This window comes from Heterodontus francisci, chromosome 33 (genome assembly GCF_036365525.1).
Source record: "Heterodontus francisci isolate sHetFra1 chromosome 33, sHetFra1.hap1, whole genome shotgun sequence".
In the NCBI taxonomy this organism is placed as follows: Eukaryota; Metazoa; Chordata; class Chondrichthyes; order Heterodontiformes; family Heterodontidae; genus Heterodontus; species Heterodontus francisci.
Window position 1 is genome coordinate 23,080,719 of NC_090403.1, and position 21,222 is coordinate 23,101,940.

A 21,222-nucleotide genomic window follows, 5' to 3' on the forward strand; every position below is an offset into this window, starting at 1 on the left:
GGGGAGTTACAAGAGATTTTGATCTGATAAGGTATGAAAGTAGCTTGTAACAGGCTCCCAGTCATTTGTAATCCAGTATAAACAGCTTTTCTTTAACTCGTGAATCTTGTGCTCCTTAATGTAAGGGTTCTTAACCTATTTCAGGTCCCCATTGTGTAAGTTTGTAAAAATTGGATGGTGATACTTCGCTCTAACAATGTGTCTTCACTCAACCCTCAGAAGAAAACCAGCATGTTATCTCTCGACCATTCATCCTGTCACCCTCGAGCGTCATTGCAAATATGATGCAGGATGTAGGGAGCAATTTTATGCTGTGGGCCTTATGCCTTGGGTACGGTAATCTAGTGGAAAGATAGGAAGAAAAAAATCTGCATTTATATATCACCTTCCATGACCTTAGGATGTCCCAAAGCATTTCACAGCCAATTATCTACTTTCTTGAAGCATACAGGTCCGATTTTAACACGGTGTATGTGCTTGTGTATTGAGTGAGTTAAAATCAGGCCCATAGTCACTGTTGTGGTGTAGGAAACATGGCAGCCAGTTTGTGCAGCAATGAGATAATGATCAGATAATCTGTTTTATGTTATGTTGGTTAAGGACTAAATATTGGCCAGGACACCACTCCTATGAATAGTGCCATATGCACTTTTATATCCACCAGAGAGGGCTTCTGTTTAACATCTCATCTGGAAGACAGCACCTCCAACAGTGCAGCATTCCCTCTCTACTGCGCTGGACTGTTGGCCTAGATTTTGTGCTCACATCTCCAGAGTACGACTTGAACTCACAACCTTCTGACTTAGGAGTGAGAGGGTTACCACTGACTCCACAGCTACAGTTATGTTACTGAACTATTAAGGTCATGAAGTGAAATTAAGCAAGGTGTATAACAGGTGACAATTCATTAACAATGAAAGTAAAAGTGACCCCGGATCACTCTCACTCACTCACACACTCACTCACTCACACACTCACTCACCCACATACCCATTCACTCACACACCCATTCACTCACACACTCACTCACTCACACACCCAAACACTCACTCACCCACACACCCATTCACACACCCCGTTCGCACATACACACTCAAACACTGAGTTTTAAGTGTCAACACACAGATCACACATGCATACTCAAACATTGAGTGTTAATTGTCAACCACAAATGTTGGACTGAAGTATGTGTGGAATTTGTGAACCAGTGTAGGACTGGGGTAAATGTGGCACTAGTGAGGGACGAAGCAGGTGTCCCATTAGGGAACCAGTGGAGGACTGGACTAGGTAAAACATTAGTGAATCAGTGTATGACTTGAGTAAATGTAGCATTATTGACCCAGCTGGGCATTTGCAAATTTCTAGAAGCGTTATTGTTCATTCAATTTTGCAGTTTACCATGGTGGCATTATGCCCTGTGGGTTGTGAGTCCAGTGCAATAACTACTAGGCTACAATGCCCTTGCTCAGTAAGTCTAATAGGAGGGAAGCAGCATCCAAATCCTGTGGAGTCCAGTGAGAGAAGAGAATTTGAGGTGAAGGACCCATCCGTGGTGCAGGACGCTATCAGGGTCAAGATAGTAAAGAGAAAAAGATAGATGTAGCATATAGACTCCTTCTCCTGACACCCCAGCCAAAATACTCCAGCCATGCGTGGTCCCTACCCACAGGATTGTCTCCCCCTTCCCTCTAGGAACAAAGGAACAGGTGTAGGCTATTCTGCCATTTGAGCCTGTTTCACCATTCAGTTAGATAAGGGCTGACCTGTATTTTAACTCCATCTACATGTCTTGATTTACTAATGGTTGGTATTGCGGCCAAGTGGTCTAAGGTGATTGCTTGAGATGCTAGCTGCTTTGGAACATGGGTTTAAAGCCAATTGCTGTCAAAATATGGGATAATGCCATTTACTCAAAGGGTAGTGAATCATTGGAATTCTCTACTGCAGAGCGCTGTAGATGCTCATCCATTGAGCATATTCAAGGGTTGGAAGGTGCAGCTGAGGTAGAAGATCAGTCATGATCTTATTGAATGGTGGAGCAGACTCGAGGGGCTGAACGGCCTACTCCTGCTCCTATTTCTTATGTTCTAACCCTTAATGCTCTTACCTAACAAAAACCTAACAATCTCAGTTTTTAAATTTTAAATTGACCCCCAGCTTCAACAACTTTTTTGGGGAGATAGTTCCTGATTTCCACTGCCATTGTGTGAAGCGGTGTTCCGGACATCATCTCTGAACAGCCTAGCTCTCATTTTAATTTACGCCCCCTTGTTCTGGACTCCCACACCATAGGAAATAGATTCTCTTTATCTATCCTATCAAATCCTTTAATCATCTTAAACAACTCAATTAGATCATCCCTAAATCTTCTATACTCAAGGGAATGCAACCCTAGTCCATGCAACCTGTCCTCATAATTTGCCCTTTTTAGTCCTGATATCAATCTGGTGAAAAGTGGCCCAGATTGTCCACCTAGGAGCAAGCCTGTTTCTCACCCTCCCCAACCAGTGAGTTTCACTGGAGCTCCAGTTTAGTGTGCGCAGCTCAACGACTCAATGCAAATGAGGCCCAGGCTTCACAGCAGCACCTGTGGACAGGTGGCAGACAGCTGGCACACTCCAACCACCCATGATGTGCCACCAGTTAAAACCGTCCCCCATCGCCTAAGAGAGGTGGAAGTGCTATTAACACATGCAACCTCTGTAGATCTGTCACCCCTAAGGAAAAAGTATTGTACGATCCCTGGCAGTTTCATGTTGATATCTATGTTTGTACTTTTGACTTAGGGCCATGGTGTAAAACAGGCAACATGGGATCAACTGCCCATTATACATCTCTCACGTTTTTCATTTCCACTGAAATCAATGGAAATATAAACGCAAGTCACTATTGTTTCTTACAATATGTTGGAGATCACTGCACTGCTATTAAGTTTGAAACAGTTCTCATCTTAATTGATTTATTTAATATATAGTGACCTGGAGGCATTAGCTGGACCTTTTGATGTGTGGTACAGTTAGTTATTCAGTCTCTGCTTTTCAGCATCAGCTGTCTGCTTGGCGTTTGAAGTAAATTGGTCACCGACAGCTAGAGATGGTTGACTTCTCTTTAAATGTACACTTCTGTTACTTGCCATAGCGACCAGATTGTAAACACAATTAACTGCAGTACGCTGTCTTCATCATTAGTTAATCACCAGAAAAAGGGAAGGAGGTCAATGGCTGGTCAAGGTTCATTCACTATAGCGTATATTAGTAAGACAGTCTAATTGTAACAGTTACGGTATTCATTTCTTCGTGCATGTTAGCTTTAGTTACTGCAGATACTTAGATTTTTTCCCTTACTCATTTAGTAAAATTTATTTTCTTTTGCAGGGGTGAGGAGCAACAATGTTGAAAACGAGCTTTTTTGTTTCACTGACACTAATGGTCTTCAACTGTAATACAACTAAGTTACTTCTCAAAAGCTTCATGTGGATTTACTCATCTACCTCTCTTCCAAGTTCCTCAGTTTTAATAGAAAAGTAGTTACATCCAGCCTGTTTTGGGACAAGTAAGTGGGAAGCCAGCTGGGAAAGCTGGTAGGGATTCTGACAATATGGATTCCTACTTCTGACAGTTAATTTCAAGATACCACAAGGTGTATCCAGTCAGTAATAAAACATATTACAATATATTATTGATCTGATAAAAGGTCAAACTGGAGGAAGATATACAGTGAGGTTCCCCAGGGGTCAGTCCTAGGACCACTTTTCTTGATATATAATAATGACCTAGATTTGGATGTATAGGGCGCAATTTTAAAATTTGCTGATGACACAAAACCTGGAAGTATTGTCAACTGTGAGGAAGATAGTGATAAACTTCAAGAGGACATAGACAGGCTGGTTGAAGTGGGCAGACACGTGACCGATGAAATTTAATGCAGAGAAGTGTGAAGTGATACATTTTGGTAAGAAGAATGAGGACAGGCAATGTAAAATAAAGGATACAATTCTAAAAGGGGTGCAGGAGCAAAGGGACCTGGGGGTATATCTGCACAAATTGTTGAAGATGTCAGGGTAGGCTGACAATATTCAACATAGCATCATAGAGGAAGTGATTAACAAGGCATACGAGATCCTGGGCTTTAAAAATAAAGGCATGGAGCACAAAAGCAAGGAAGTTATGATGAACCTTTATAAATCATTGGTTCAGCCCCAACTGGAGTATTGTGTCCAATTCTCAGCACCACACTTTGGAAAGGACGTGAAGGCATTAGAAGGGGTGCAGAAAAGATTTACAAGAATGGTTCCAGAGTTGAGGGACTTCAGTTATGTGAAAAGATTGGAGCAGCTGGGGCTGTTCTCCTTAGAGAAGAGAAGGTTGAGAGGAGATTTAATAGAGGTGTTCAAAATCATGAGGGGTCTGGACAGAGTAGAGAGGGAGAAATTGTTCCCATTGGTGGCAGGGTTGAGAATTAGAGGACACTGATTTAAGGTGAGTAGCAAAAGAACCAAAGGCAATATAAGGAAAAAAAAGTTACGCAGCGAGTAGATAGGATCTGGAATGCACTGCCTGAGTGTGTGGTGGAGGCAGATTCAATCGTGGCTTTCAAAAGGGAATTGGATAATTATCTGAAAAGAAAAAATTTGCAGGGCTACAAAGGCCGGAGAAGTGGGACTAGCGGAGTTGCTGTTGCTAAGAACCGGCACAGACATGAAGGGCCAAATGGCCATTGAATGATTCTATCAGGTCATCAATCTGTTTCTCTCTCCACAGATGCTACCTGACTTGTTGAGTATTTCCAGCATTTTCTGTTTTTATTATTGAATATATTTTCTCTGTTTTATAAGTTACGGAGAAGAAAAAATCCAGCTGTTGCTCCTGGACTCGTGTATTTATTTCTATATATTTGGCCCAGTAAAAGACCATCACTGATGAATATCACTATTAATAATGATACTAATAAAGATGAGTGGCTAGTTAAGCTGGTTTTAAGTCATATTGGTTCAAGGAAGAATGTTGGTCAGGATGCTAACATTGACCTGAAACACCAGAACAGCAAGATGAGACTTTGACTTAACATCTCACTTAAACTGACAAGTTTCTTTCACAAAGTTGGAGTTCTTCCATTGCCTTTCCCAACATTCATCCTTCACCTAAACAGACTAATTATACATTCATCTAATTGCTGCCATGTTTACCTACAAGAACAATAATGACTGTGTTTCCAAAAAAAGGAACTTATTGGCTATGAGGAACTGTAGGACGTCCCGAGAATGTAAAAGGTGCTGTTCAAATACAAATTATTTCTTCTTTCCTCTCTTCCAGCTACACAGAGAACCCATAAAAGGATGAACGCTATTTTTGGCATGTACTTGACAAGTGAATGAACGTATTGGGTTGTATATGAGTGTGTTTATGTGGATCGCAAAACACAAATGAAACTACCAGCTATAATGGAAGTAGCACATATTTATTAACTGGATTTGCTTTGGTTGAGAGAATTTAATTGATTTTAAAAAAGCATTATTGTGTGAAATTGGGTCATAGTGTACGTAATGTGAAAGAAAGAAAAACTTTTATTTATATAGTACCATTATGACCTCAGGACTTTCCAAAGTGCTTCTGATCTAAAGAAATACTTTTGTAGTGCAGTCACTATTGAAATGTAGCAAAACACTGCAATTTGTGCACAGCAAGGTTCTACAAACAGTTAAATGATCAGATAATCTGTTTTTACTGATGTTATTGGCCAAGACGCCATAGAGAACTCCCTTGCTCTTCTTTGAATGCTACTTTGGGATTTTTTATGGCTACCTGAGAGGGCAGATGAGGCTTCAGTTTAACATCCGAAAGATGGAATCTCCAACAGTGCAACACTATTCCCTTACAAAAGTGAAGTGTTAGCCTAGACAATATACGCATGACTCTGGAGTGGAGCATGAACCTACAGTCATCTGACTCAGAGTCAAGAGTGCTAACACTGAGCCAAGGTTGACACAAAAGAATCATTAGCACACACTCCAAAGTGGTGTTACCATTGGGGTCCTCCAGTCTAGCTGAATATTGTAAAATATTCCCCATTGAATCTTCTGTAAAAACCTGTCTAAATTGGGTCTATCCATCCAGCCATGTAAAATGTATCATTACTCACTGCATGGTAATCATTGCTAAATCTAATTTGCCCAGGTCCAATTATTTAACTGCTTTTATAAAAGAGATAGCCACCACTGATTTGGAGGTAGCTTGATATCACTTGAGAGGCAATGTTTCACTTAGATCTGTGTATTATCCAATTGTCTCCACAGATATCATCCAACCATTCAAACATAACTTATAATAGCACCAACATCATTGATATCAGGACAGTACTGCACTGGCACTAGGATTACAGATATTTGCATTGAATACATATAGGCCCAAAGGCTGCAGATGGTAAGTCAATTTAAATATTCAAGACCAAAATTGATCATTCGTTTTTATTAAGCAAGGGTCGCAAGAGATATTGAACAAAAGTGGGTAAACGGAGTTAAGATACATATCAGTCATGATCTAATTGACTGGTGGAATAGGCACAAGCAGCTGAATGGCCTACTGTGTTCTGACCTTTCTACAGCATACCACAGTGGCTCATTTTAGATCTGTATGGTATTGGCATAATAGGTACTGGCATTGGAACTGTAATAGCACTGCTATCACTGCATTGGTATTAGAGCAACATTGATGCTGATATTATAGGTATTGGTATTTGACCTGTATTGATTTGCAGCACTGCTGAGAATCACAGGTATTGGTATTGGACCTGTTATAGCGCTACTTACACTGTATTGGTGTTGGACCTGTATTGACCCATATTGGTGCTTTATATCATTGATAATGGCATTGAACCTGTAATGGACCTGTATTGTTTCTCAATATCACAGTTAACAACATAGAACCACAGAGACATTACAGCACCGACGAAGGCTGCTCGGCCCTTCGGGTCCATGCCGGACCAGTAATGGACCTGCAATGACCTTTTATAGTGCTGGGAATCACAGATAACAACAATGGACCTGTATTGACCTGTATTGGTTCCTGGTATCACAAGTTATCACAAGGCATTGGACCTGTATTAGGACAGGTATCAGAGGAATGAGGATTGGACCCATGTTGGTGCTGGTGTCATTGTACTGACTTTGGGCATGTGTTGGTGAAACTTCAAAGTGACCTACTTGAAATTTCAGAGGTTATGAAGGACATTGAAAAGTTGATCTTGGCAAATTTCTCACTATAGTGGAGAGTTCAAATGTGGGGGACCATGGATTCAATGTTTGGAAATTAGGAAAGATGAAGGAAAGTCAGGTGGAGCTTTTATGCAAAGCAAAATAGATTTATAAAGTATGTTATTGGGGAAGACCATTAAAGCAAACAGTTTAAATGAATTCAAGAGCCAACTGCAGAAAGGACACATTAAAGATATGGTGGGTTTGGAATCAATGAGAAAGAGACAGGTATGTTGGACTTAATGTGTTTTTTTTTCTTGTTCCTGAAAATGATGATGTTACAGAGATTGAAATTGGGCTTGTATTGACACTGGCAACACAGATCCTGTGATTGGGTCTGTACCAGAGCTGGTATCACCGGAACAGCATCTGATCCAGTGTTTGTATCATGGTTACTGCCTCTCGATCTGTTTCAGCATTTATGCCATGGGTACTTGTATGAGAAGTAAATCTGGATCTGAATTGGAACTGGTAACATCAATACTCATGTCAGACCCATTTCAGTGTTCTTTATGGGATTTGCATATTAGTACTACTGGATCTGTTTATTCAATTCAAATGGTCCATTGCCTTCCCTTCAGGTAATGAAGTATCAAAACTATGACTTTGTAAAGCAATGCAAGGTGGAAATATGGTCTTGTTAGGAGTGTTCAAGATTCAGTTCTGTGCCAGAGCTGGTTAATCGTGGCTCAGATGGGAACGCTTTTGAGTCACAAGGTTATGGGTTTAAGTCCCACGTCAGCGATGTGAGCACATAATCTGCCCCTTAACTTTGGTGCAGTACTGAGACAGCACTGTGTGGGAGATGCTGTCTTTCTGATGAGATGTTAAGCTGGTACCAATCTGCCCTCACAAGTGGATGGCTATAAAGCACTTTGACTGTTCTGAAGTCATAAAAGGTGCTATGCAAATGAAAATTCTTTCTTGCATCACAATAATCACATAAGAAAACATTAGTCCCACAGTTAGACTCTACATTTTCGGAAACTGCTCACTCCCTGCGTTTAAGTTATGTACACCAAATTTGTACGTGTGCTGAGAGCTAAGAGACAACGAAACAGGCGTCTTCCAAAGTAGTCATCAAAACACCATTTATTGATATCAATGCCACCAGAAAGCGGAGAAACATTAGTGCAACTTGTTCTATAAATGTATGAAACCTGCTTTTCAACCATCATGAAACAAGGTATAAATAACATAGAAAAAGCAGAAAGGATGCACATTAACCACAGCCATGAAAAATATGCTTTCATTGCCCAAAATGATCCAAAAGGATTTTCTCTTTCGGATATATAAAGATGATAAATAACTTAAATACATTTTAAGATTTTATTTACCTACAAGCTGTACACGTGAGGTAGAAAAATAATTTTACTTTCCCTTAGAGCATCAACAGATAAATTAATAATGGGTTCTGCCCTAGAATCTTTAATGGTACTTTTTTTTGTATCTATTGAGCTTATCAGACATGTCATGGTGCACTATGAGACTCCTTTTCAAAGGACCCACAATTACAAAGAGCTTTGTTATAAAGTGTGTTACATTTCATAACCTTTTAGTGACGGAGGCCCACAGCAAGTTAACCCCAATATCTCATTGCCTGTCCTCATGGTTCTAGGTCGTGTGTTTTACTGCATGGAATCTCTCACTCTTACAATATCATGCTTGGCATGACGCACTGCCAGTGATCCACTGTGACCTACCATATTCCATTTACTGTTTATTTCAATGGGAAATAAATCAACTGTGTTTTAAGCATCAAGGGGTGACTTTCTTATCTGCACTGCTTCAAGCACACTGGTTAATATGTTTGCAATAAATTTCCATTTGCATTATTATAACATAGTCCTGGGACATTTAATATGATAAAGGCACCCAAAAAATGCACATTATTATTGTAGTAATTGCAACCAATTTATTTCAAAAAATATGATTTTTTAAATAGGTTGAATGCTGCATTAAATTAACGGACAGGAATTTTACACAAATTTATTAACCAGAAAGCTAAAAATAGCACACAGAGGACATTAAACCCAAGCACTGCTAACCATAAAGAGCTTTGCTGAGCAAAGTGTAGAAATTTCCCCTGCACAGAACAAAAATTGAAGCATGAATACCACTTTAGAAGCATTCTGTTCCACTGTAAAACGGTGAGGACCAGTATTTGGCAATACCATCAGCCCTGTGTGCCGTAGCCGTGTTTTATGTAGTACTTTGAATGTCATAATTCAACCAATAGGTCAGGAGGCAAATATAACAAACCCTGAATATCTCTCTTCATTATTCAAATCTACCAACTCTGACCAGACTCAAAGCTGGTCTGCTGTGTCCTACTCACATACTTGTCTCTATCATTCTTCAGCATATTACAAGGACTTTGAACAATGATAGTCCCATCTGACTAAAGATCTGCTCATGTTCATCTTATGTAAAGGAACATTACTTGGAATGGAGTTGGAAGTTAGCGGGTTGTTATAGCATGGAACACTTTGCAATGAGCTGCTGAGCCAAAGACCGTAACATCATATAAAGGGGAATTTGAGAATTATTTGATAAGGAAAAACATGAAAGGATATGGGGAATGAATCAGGAAATGGAATTAGAATTTGAGGAGTCAACGCCAGCACAGGCAATGATGGGACCAATATGCAATGATTTTTATGGCAATTTTGGGAGAATAAAAACCTATTTGTAGCTAAAATGCTTTTGGATTCATTAATCAATCCTCTTGTGGATCAGTTTGTTGACTACAATTGCCAACATACAGCAAATGAAACTTCAAAGTATATTTTTATATCTCTCATTCCCAGAATTGCTCACAATAAAATGGAATTATGCTTATTTAAACTCCTTAACACTGTACTGATCAAGGAGTGGCATAAATCATAAGATCAACACCAATATGGGAGGCCATTCGGCCCCGCTTACCTTATCCATCCAGAATAAGAAACTTACATTCTCCCCATCACGTTGACTAAATGATTCTTAATAAGTCTAAGGTTTTTGCTTACACTACCCTCGCCAGAAAGCATTGAGCACCGTTTGTGTGAATAAGTTCTTCCTGGCATCCCCCTGAATTGTCCTTTCATTATTTTTAACCAAGGCTCTTTGGCCCCACTAAGCTATAAAGTGCTATTATTTCCTAATAAATGGATCACTAAAACATTATGATTAGATCTGGAGTTTTTTATGCAGATCAAAAGCCAGTCAGAATGGTGGGTTCATATTTGAATATTAAATAGGTATTCATCTGCAATGGGCTCTAATTGACAGACTCAATAGGGAGGCAAATGGATGCACAAAGACCCCACCAGGTTGTCACCTGTTGGTAGTCCATTTTACAGGTGAGAAACGGGTGACTGGCAGTTGAAAGTTTCATTTGAGATCAAATGAACCTTCTGTCTTTTAATCTGTGAAAACATTATGGCATCACTTGTGAATAATGTTGGGCTGGATTTTAAGGAGCTCTCAACGTCGGAATCCGTGGCGGGGGGAGGGGGCCTGAAGATGGCCCAAGATGAGACCCGCCACAGGCCTTGACGCCAGCAGGCCCCGGCCTGATCCTCCTGGTGGCGGCCTCCCCCGCCACTGGGCGACAGGACCATAATTTGAATATTTAAATCAATTAAAATGGTTAATTTAAATAAACTTACGTCGCCTCCTGAAGTCCTGCTGCAATCTTCGGCCCGGAGGCCAGCACTCCCACACCTTTGGATCCCCGTCCGGGGAAACGAGGCGCCCCACTGGTGGTGAGAGGGTAGGAGGTATGTTTCTCAGTGCGGGGGTTGGGGGGATGGGGTTAAATTAACGTCATGAGTATGGGGGATGTGGGAAGGGTTTAGTTTAAAGTTTGTGCAGGTTGGGGGGGACAAGGGCAAATAATTAATTTAATTGTTATTGGGGGGTGTAAGAGGGGCAAAAGAGATGTATTTATTTAATTTTATTAAATCTTTCTTTAAATATGCCGGTAGGGCCAACAGCCCTTCAAAAATGGCGTCAGCGCTTGCGCACAGGCTACTGACACCATTGCCAGGGACGGACAGCCCGCCTCCTCCATGTGATGGGGGGGTGCGCACCCCACCCCCCACCCCTCCATTTAAATGAGCTTGGAATTGTGGCGCTCTTTTTTTCGGCGGCGGGCTCATAAAATTCAGCCCATTGTTACAATGAATGGATTTTCCAGGCTCTTCCCTTCCCTGAAACAATGTTTATTTAGGAACATAGGAACAGGAGTAGTTCATTCAGGCCCTCCAACATGTTCCACCATTCAGTTAGAATGTGGCTAATTTGTATCTTAACTCCATCTACCCACGTTGGTTCTGTACCTGTTCATACCTAAAAGAAAACCTCTATCAGTCTCAGTTTTAAGTGTCTCAACAGCATTTCAGGGAAGTGAGTTCCAGTTTTCCTTTGTGTAAAGAAATGAATTCGGACAATGGATTTGTAGTTATTTTTCAATGATATAACTCACTGGTAAATTTACAACATTGGAAATCCTGAGATCCACTGAAGAACATCCATTAACTGTGATCTATCTCCAGGTTGCTTGAAATCTAAAAAAAAACTCCATAGCAACCATTATTTTCATTTCTCTGGTTTGTTGGAGAGTGTTGGGTCCAAGTTTGTCTCGCAGAACTGACATTCGTGTACAAAACTCAACAGTTAGCAACTGCAAATGAGCTGATGTATCTTAGATTGCTCATTAACAGAACCGAATGTGCAATGGGTAGGTGCAGAACACAACTAATACTGCACTTGTCACCAGCCTGATGTATGAAGAAGCCCTCATGGAATATTTTTACTTTCTATGTATCTCCACCACATACTGGGTACATATTTAAGTAAAAGCAAACTTCAAAGCAGATTTTCTTCAATGTTACCATTAGTATTCAGGGCAACGTAATTTCCTAAACTAGGTCTGTTAGTAGAAATGCATCTATTCCAGTTTAGATTAAAAAATAAACTTTAAGCTTCATGCTATAAGTCTGTAAAAACTCGTAAAATAAACATCAATATTTACATTATAGAATGCACCAATTATCATATTTTAAATAATATATCTTAATTTCCAAAAAGGCTAGTATCTCTCCATTTCAGGTACACGTCACTTGTTTTGTCAGCTTGTCTGTGTCTTTGATAATCATGATATGAATTGGCAAGGAAAGATTCACAAAGCTCAGCTTGGTTTCTTGGGGAAAAAAGGAGACTTCAATGGTGCCTTACTTTTTCAAGACTAAGGAGAGAATTGATAAAGTTGAGCCAAGCAAATTGCTCAATGCAGTGATCAATCTGAATACCAGCGGGCAGAAAATTAAAAATGAGGAACCTTATCTCCAAGAGGGTAACATATTTGTGAAATAAAAGGCATTTAGATGCAATTTAGATTGGGAAATAAAGTGAGAAGATGGCTGGTAGAGTTGATTGATCAAGAAAAGGGCAGGCTTATTGCATTTACCAGGTCATTACTAGACGTTCTATGTGTGAGACAATAGCCCGGATTTTGTGGTTCTAATGGGGACAAAAGTGTTAACGTTCACTGTAGTTACAACTATGAGACCAACTGCAATTTCTGGCATCCACACATGCCTTGTCAAATGTGGAAATCCAGAGGTTGCTGTCAGTGATTCCTTGTTCCTCCACAGGGTTCCCCATTGAAGTCCTAAGGATGGAAATCTTTAGAAATCACTTGAATTGATGCAAGCTTCCACTTTTTACACTCTAATCTCACTGTAGAAAACCCAAGAAGAAGTTATGCCTTGTTGAATGAGATGTAACTGGGTTTTTAATGCTGTACTAAATCATAATTACTGCCGAACAACCTCTCTGGCCCTGAAAAATAAATCTTCTATCTGTGGAATGTTAAATTTCTCCATTATGATAAAAATTCCATATGTTTTAATATAATAAAAATTAATTTTTGTTTTAAAGTTTGTTCATAATATAACAGCTTCTACTTTAATCACATGTATATTTCAATCTTTATTTCATTCTCTGTAAAATGATTAAAAAGTGAAGGATATTCAGTGCATTTTACTTCCTGGTTTGTTGTCTATGAGAAAACTTTAACGTGATTGGCTGCTGAGCCTGCTTGATGGCACCATTGTTGCTGAATGCAGAAGATCCCCTATAGTTGGTACCAAAATCAAATTAATGTCAGGAATGATGCAATCCACACCACAGAGATCGTTAGATCTTTGTTGGCAGCTTTCTTCAAGGTCAATGGCAAGGGCTGTCACTTCCCTGTTAACCTCAAAATCCAGGCTTGACGTCCCTCTTCTACAAACAGAACAACCCATTCATGCACCACAGCCATGAGAACGGAATTTGGATCAAATTTGTTTTATAGGCAGGCTTTATTTTTTTGTGACAGTTAAGATTTGTGATTTTTTTCTCCAGAAGTTACCTTATCTTGTTCTACATTTTGTTAACTATTGATTATTTTTCTAAAGACTTGTGAGGGTCTGTTAATGCGCAATCATTTCACCCTCATGAATTAGTGACACTACCCAGGAATCTGAAGCTTCAGAGAACATTGCCCATTGTGTATTTCAGTCACTGAAAGCTATGCAGACAATTGAGTGGCAGAACAGGGGAAGAAACACAGGGACAACCCTAGATAAAGGTTAATGCTGTCCTGGGGGCATGTTGGTTCAAAACTTGTACAGAGGTTAAATAACAAACCTCCATCAATCTGACTGAAAGATGAAGGCTCCTTTGAACAATGATGGGTAGAGGAAGTTGCACAGTCCCTCTCACACCCTGTACCATCAGAAGTTTTGTTTGCACTCTTTATAGAATTGTCCCAAAGATCACAAGTAGTTTCATCCGTTCCCCAGCACTGCACCCACACTTTCAAAGAGAACATGTTTAATCAGTCAGATTACCTTTGTGGGTCATTATTTATTTACTGGTCACTCTTTAACTTAAATGAAATGAAGGAGTGCATTGTAAAGCGATCTTCTGTGGCTCCCTTCAATTTGGCCAGCTCTACCAGCTAACTTGAAATCCCAGTATTCACTTTAGACTGCTCGAAAGCTTGGATAGATCTGGATTTCCCAGATGAAGTTACCTATGTAAAAGACTTCTGAAATAAGATTCTTTAAACTGAAGACACATGCATTTTCCATAATAAGTTCAACCAGACTTAGCTCTAAAATCTCACATATGTCTTTCCTGGGCTTATATGACTTTGTCTCATTATTATAATGGACCACGAACCACAGCTGAAGTTACAACTTTATCTTCTTGTTCTTTCCTTCGCTGTCTTTGTCCCATTGCCTTATTTTCTTATTGTTAGTGTTTGCAAGTGTAAATCTCCTCTCTTTGAGAACACTGCTGACACTCCACGTAGCAGCACCACTGCACTTGACAGTGGCAGGGTCTATGCACCAGGAGACTCTGGGTGTTGTAACCCTGCCCACAGCACATACTTTCACAGTTTGTCTCCTTTGAGCAGACCCTGCCCGCAGTCCCAGGAGAGTATTTACTTGGTCGACAGAAACTCGGGGAGTCCTCTATGTAAACCAGATCTGTAGTCCTTGGGATGTGATTCTTTAAGGTATAACTGTGCTTTTTGGGGCTGATGAGCTCAGTCTCGCCTGTGGCATCATTGGTGATGCTGTGGACTCGAACAGCAGTTTCATATTTGAGCTTGAGAAGTTTGCCTGTTTCATGAAAGGATGACAGTTGCTTCCAACAGGTTCTAACTGCACAGGACCCAGATACACCGTGGCATTTACATGTGGTCTTCAAACCACTTTTCACAGCCTAAAAGAGGGAGAAATACAAGTAAGTAGACAATATTTATATATACCACTATCTTACATGTCAGCCATTAGTGGCCTGTTCTATTGTGTGCTTCATATTTGTACGTATGAGGAGCTCCAGAGCTCATTACTTTCTAAGGGGCTCAAGAATTAAGGGAATGGTAGCACAGTGGTTATATTACTGGACTCATAATCCAGAAGCCTCCACTAATGATCTAGAGGTAATAGTTCAAATCTCACCATGGCAGCTGGGAATTTAAATTCTGTAAAGCTGGAATGAAAAAGGGCACCCTCAAAGGCAGGTGAATTTGGTTGGGTGATTGCAGGGCTAAGCAGACAGGCCTTGGCGATTGTGGGGGTGGGGTCATATGGCAATGACATTGCTGCTGGGGGGCCCCTCAGTGGGCCATGGAGAGCCTTTAAAGAGAGTCCTCCCTGGAACCCACTGACGTGGGCAAATTGTCTGCTGAGGTGGGACGTGGCCCTTAATTGGCCACTTGTGGGGCTCAACTGGCCACCAGACAGGTGGCCATGCCACCATTTTTCCTGCTGCTGGCAATATGTCATGGCGGCTTAAAGACATCAGGCTCCCCTCCTGACACCTTCCCCTACCATATTGCCAGCCCTCTCTCCTCCCAGCCTGTCTCCAAAGAGCTGGGAAAATTCAGCCCCAAGTCATTAATAGCTATCAAAAAAAGCAGGGATCCTAACATCGACCCCTGTGAAACCCCACTAAATACTTTTTTCTGGTCTGAAAAGAACTGTTCACCACTACTCTCTGTTGCCTGTCACTCAACCAACTTTGTATCCATGCTGTCAATGTCCATTTTATTTCATTGTCTCTAACTTTGCTGACAAACATGCTGTGTGGCACTTTATCAAATGCCGTTTAGAATTCTATGTACACCACATCAACTGCACTACCCTTATCAACTCTTTCTGTTACCTCATCAAAAAACTCAGGCAAGTTAGTTAAATATGATTTGCCCATAACAAATCCATGCTGGCTTTCCTTAATTAATCCACATTTGTCCAAGTGACTGTTAATTCGGGACAGAATTATCATTTCTAAAAGCTTTGCCGCCACCGATATTAGACTGACTGGCCTGTAGTTCCTGGGCTTATCTTTACACCCTTTTTTGACAAAAGGTGTAACATTTGCAATTCTCCAGTCCTCTGGCACAATCCCTGTATCTAAGGAGGATTGCAAGATCATGACCAGTGCCTCCACAATTTCCACCCTTGTTTCCCTAAGTATCCTTGAATGCATCTCAACTGGTCGTGGTGACTTAATAACTTTAAGTATAGCCAGCCTATCTTTATACCTCCACTTTATCAATTTTTAGCCCTTCCAGTGTATCAACTGCCTCCTCTTTCACTATGTCTTTGGCAGCATCTTCTTTCTTGTTAAAGACAGATACAAAGTACTCATTTTGTACCTCAGCCATGCTCCCTGCTTCCATGCATATATCCCCTTTTAGGCCCTGAATTGGCCTCAATCCTCCTTTTACCACCTTTGTACTATTTATAAGCCTATAGAAGACTTTTGGATTCCCTTTTGTGTTAGTTGCCAGTCTCTTCTCATACTCTCTCTTTGCTCTTATTTGTTTTTTCACTTGCCCTCCAAACCTTTTATATGCAGCCTGGTTCTCAATTGTTTTATCAACCTGATATCTGTCATATGTACCCTTTCTCTGCTTCATCTTACTTTCTATCTCTTCTGGCATCCAGGGGATTCTGGATTTGTTTGCCCTACCTTTCCCCCTCATGGGGATGTACCTCGACTGTAGCTGAACTATCTCCTTTTTAAAGGCAGCTCATTGTTATGTTACAGTTTTACCTGCCAATCTTTGATTCCAATTTACCTGGGCAGACCCATTCGCCTCCCCCAATTAATTATTTTTACTCTGGATTGCTCTTTGTCCTTTTCTATCGCCAACCTAAATGTTATGACACTCTGATCACTGTCCCCTAAATATTCCCCTACTGACACTTGATCCGCTTGTTGCACCTCATTTATCATTGGACTTGAAACATTCTGATGTCAAAAATTCACCTGAACACACTTTCGAAACTCTTGCCCCTCTCTACCTTTTACACTATTACTATCCCAGTCGATATTAGGATAATTAAAGTCCCCCATTATAACTACTCTATAATTCATGTACCTCTTTGTAATTTTCTTGCAAATTTGTTCCGATATATCTTTCCCGCTAGCTGATGTCCTCTAGAACACACCCAATAGTGTAATAGCACCTCTATTGTTTCTTAGCTCTAACCAAATAAAAAATATTCTCTTGTCGCAGCATCAAAAAATGCATCACTGTTCTTCTGAAAGTAGAATGCCCAAAACCCTGCAACCTCACCAATTAACTGTATAAAGTCAAATAAACATCTTTGCAAATGAAAACATTTTTCCTTTGCACATCTCATGTATGCTTTTCCAATATACATTACCTTACAGTCACCTACAATAAAATCTACCTGCCATTACTTAGCTCAGTTGAATCACTGATCCAGATCCTTCTAACTCATCTCAATGCCTCTGAGTGGATGATGTCTGATTAAGAGTGGGATTGATTGCTGTACGGATTAGTACAGGAAGAGATGATCAAATATCTTATACAGCAGTATAGCTCCAGTTGTGATGGGACCATGGGAACTCAAAAGGGTTGGATTAAGTCCTGTCAGATTGATATCATGGAATTTTTCACTAAATTGTCTTTGGGGCCAGGGAGGAATCTCACCAAATTCCAGTTCTTGGAAGTGATATTGGATTTTATTCACCTCCTTCAGATTAAATCAGATGAGTCCATGACAGTATAGACTGTCCATGGCCTGTTTGAAAGAGTAAATTCAATCGACCACATGGGCTTCCCTTATTCCATTCTTTCTTGTGTCCACATTATATAATATTTAGAGAACTCTCAGTACTATATCATGACAATATGACAATTGGTCTTCTTGTAACGTGACATTTCAGAACTATGCACACCTTGAACATCATGTTGATTTTGTGCATAAGTGTAGAACGGTGATAGCAAGTAAGCAGCTTGTTTCGTATTTCTCCCATTTATGGAGATAAAGATCAGGAGAGATGTAAAATGGGATGTCGCTGCATTATCACCCATTCTACACTAAAGCATAAAGTCAAAATTGCCCCTTGTCTTCATGTTGCTTTTCTAGATCATGTAGATCATTAATCCATAGGACAAATGGTTCTGGATGTAATTTTGTTTGAATTTCAGCAAGATCATAATTGGAAAATTCACATTTAATCAGGTTTTGTATTCTAGATGAAAATCAGGAAGTGACTGTCATTCAGACGATGATTTGTGCTCTCAACCCATTTCATATAATTCAATAAGTTCAAATAAAGGCTGATCACTCAGAGGCATTGAGAAGGATCTGGATCAGTGATTCAACTGAGCTAAGTAATGGCAGGTAGATTTAATTGTAGGTGAATATAACCTTGCCACACAATGAACAGTGCTGAAGCACAGCACATGTGATTGCTTGTTATTTTTGAGGCAGTTTTCTTTTTTTTTCTAGGGTTAATTAAAATACCAAAACTTTGATTCTGCAAAGAATTCAAATTCTATTGGGCTAGCCCTAAAGCTATTTGCCTCAATTGATGCAATCAGTTTGAATTCTCTTGTCCTTTCACCTTGGGGCCTGTGTTTGAATCCAGCCCACATGGACAGATGAAATTACTCTCACTCCTGTCTGTAAGGGTCATCAATTAAATTGGTTGAGGGCACTTCCAACCCTGTTTAAGCCAACACAGTATGAAGTGACCCTTTATTTGAATCAACATGCATTAAAGTGGGAATCATGTCCATATATACCCTCTCATGATTGGTAAAGAAGATGGAAAAGAGGCAGTGTAGCAATGGGGAGGTGCTTTTAGAACATGGTGAAGGGTTACACGAAATGCATATAAAGTAGTGTACATGGTGTCCTACCCTACATCTAACCTGTGCTTTATCTGATCTCAAAGGCCATGGTGATGACAACAGAAATGGAAATTCTTCCATTGCAACATTAATATGCCTCAGAGTTAACGTTTCAGGTCAATAACCTTTCATCAGAACTCAGATGAAAGATCATCAACCTGAAATGTTAACGGTTTCTCTCTCCACAGATGCTGCCATACCTGCTGAATATTTCCAGCACTGTTTTTATTTCACATTTCCAGCATCCGCAGTATTTTGCTTTCATATTAATATACCTCATCCCGTTAAACACAAAATGAACACCCACAAAGAAATTAACATTGCGATTTCCAAAATTACATACATCTGGAAATTAAGCTGTTTGAATTTTAGCATACAAATTGCTTATGTCATTCTGCACTATTTTAACAGAGGCTTTAATCTGTTTGCACCCCATTGAATGGAACGCTGCAAAGCGATACTGTCAAGATTCTAAGTTGTAATTTACATGAGATTCCAAAAGGTTTACTCTCTTTTTATTTTAGGTAAGCTCACTTTGAACAGGTATAGCTTTGATAAGTCAGTGCTCAAAGCTTATCCCAGTCAATGGTGGATTAGAGGAGCTTCAAATCCCTAAGTGACCATCTCTAGTTTCCTAAAAGCATTGCAATGCTTTACTCTCTTTCCATAAACATGCTTTATCCTGACTAATTCCTTATTTGCAGTCCTTTGCACTCAGTCAGTAAATACACTTCAGGCAATGTTCCTTATCAGACTGACAGCTAACCTGCTAACCTCTGCTCCCTGCCTCCTACTATTTTAGTACTTGGCTACCTGGTAGCTGCAATTAAGGCACAATGAACCTAGGCTAGAAGTTACTTTTGGTACTATTAGAATACAAAATTTTAATATTTTCCCAGATGAAATTCCTGTGGCCTGTATTTTGACACATTTACTCAATGCTACTAATATAGCACAGCATTATATCACCAAAGGAGAGATTGCTGCTACTGGTAACACTTGACAGTTAAAAGAACTTGGTGCTTGTCACTTCTTTTAATTATTTTCCTTTGTAAAACAAAACTATTTGGAAATTGTAGAGGCTTAGATTGACTATGATGCTGTAATGACTGATGAAACAATAGCTTTCTTGGAGTGCTGTGCACATCAACCACAAATAATTCAACTTGCCTCAAATATCAAGCAAGGACCCTAGGAATTCTGTACGACTTACTGACTTTTTTTTCAATTCTTTTGCAGTTTTGTTTTTTAATACTGTGTGCTATGGGTAAAGTTGTGGCATGTAGAATTAAGTAAGCTTGTGCAGGCTCACACTTGCAATTCCCCAACAGATGAATTCATGATCTCAGCCTGGGGGTAACAGCAAGCTGAGTGCAAGCATTTGTGCACAGAGAGACTTTGAAGGAAGGGCAGGAAAATAATTTCCAAACACCACCTCCTCATATAGCAGCGATTCCTCAAGTTCAAAAAGTTACAATGATCAAAAACCTTGTTTATAAGCTATACTTTGTTTCATCCTTAAAGTACAGCCTGTCTGAAGTTAGAAGTGAAGATTTTATGAACGCATACTCCTGAAATGGAACTTCAAGTAACAGGAACACAGATCAGGGATTCAATCACAGATGTCAACAGGTTCAACACAATGTTCTGTTCATTCATTCTAATGGGAAAACGTGTTATCTGTTAACTCAAATGCCCAACTTCTCAATACGATCTCTTGATCTGCAAAGCTCTGCACCAGCAAATTTGTAAAATCTGCCCTATAATGAGCACAGTCAATGAAAGATGGAAGGAGCGGAAAAGAGGACAAATGCCCCAGAACCGAGTGCAGGTCAGCCGGTTTCACATTATCACAAATAGTAAAAATCAAAATTGTGTTTTTGCATGTATATGTGTGTGCGAGAGTAGGAAAAGGGAAGGTGAATAGATATATTTAACTACTTTACACAAAGAGCGGTGAATGCACAAAGCAGACTGGCCAGGGAAATGGTGTCACTGGCTATATACTATCAGCACACTCAAAATGGAGTTGATAGTTTCTTGTCAAAAAGAATTGATTGAGGGACCCAAGAGGTACAGTATAGTAAAGAAAGAAATGGTAAGACATTGCGACTGACCAGATGGAACGCAATGGTCATTTCCTGTGTTATACATTCCTATGTCCCATTTTATAGACTGTTGAAAGATCACAAGACAAACTTACATGCATGAGAATCAACACAACAGGTGTCGTAAAATACCACTGCAAATT

At 39.9% G+C, this 21,222-nt stretch overlaps 1 protein-coding gene across 1 annotated transcript in view; it reads right to left on the reverse strand.

Annotated features, from left to right (window-relative positions):
• Positions 1-8,333: 8,333 nt before the first annotated feature.
• The window catches only part of wnt9b (wingless-type MMTV integration site family, member 9B), a 30,686-nt gene continuing 17,797 nt past the window's right edge, over positions 8,334-21,222 (reverse strand). The window contains exon 4 of the mRNA XM_068013168.1: positions 8,334-15,016. Within this exon, the coding sequence (XP_067869269.1) occupies positions 14,543-15,016 (474 nt within the window). The 3' untranslated portion in view covers positions 8,334-14,542. The remainder of the gene's footprint in view (positions 15,017-21,222) is intronic.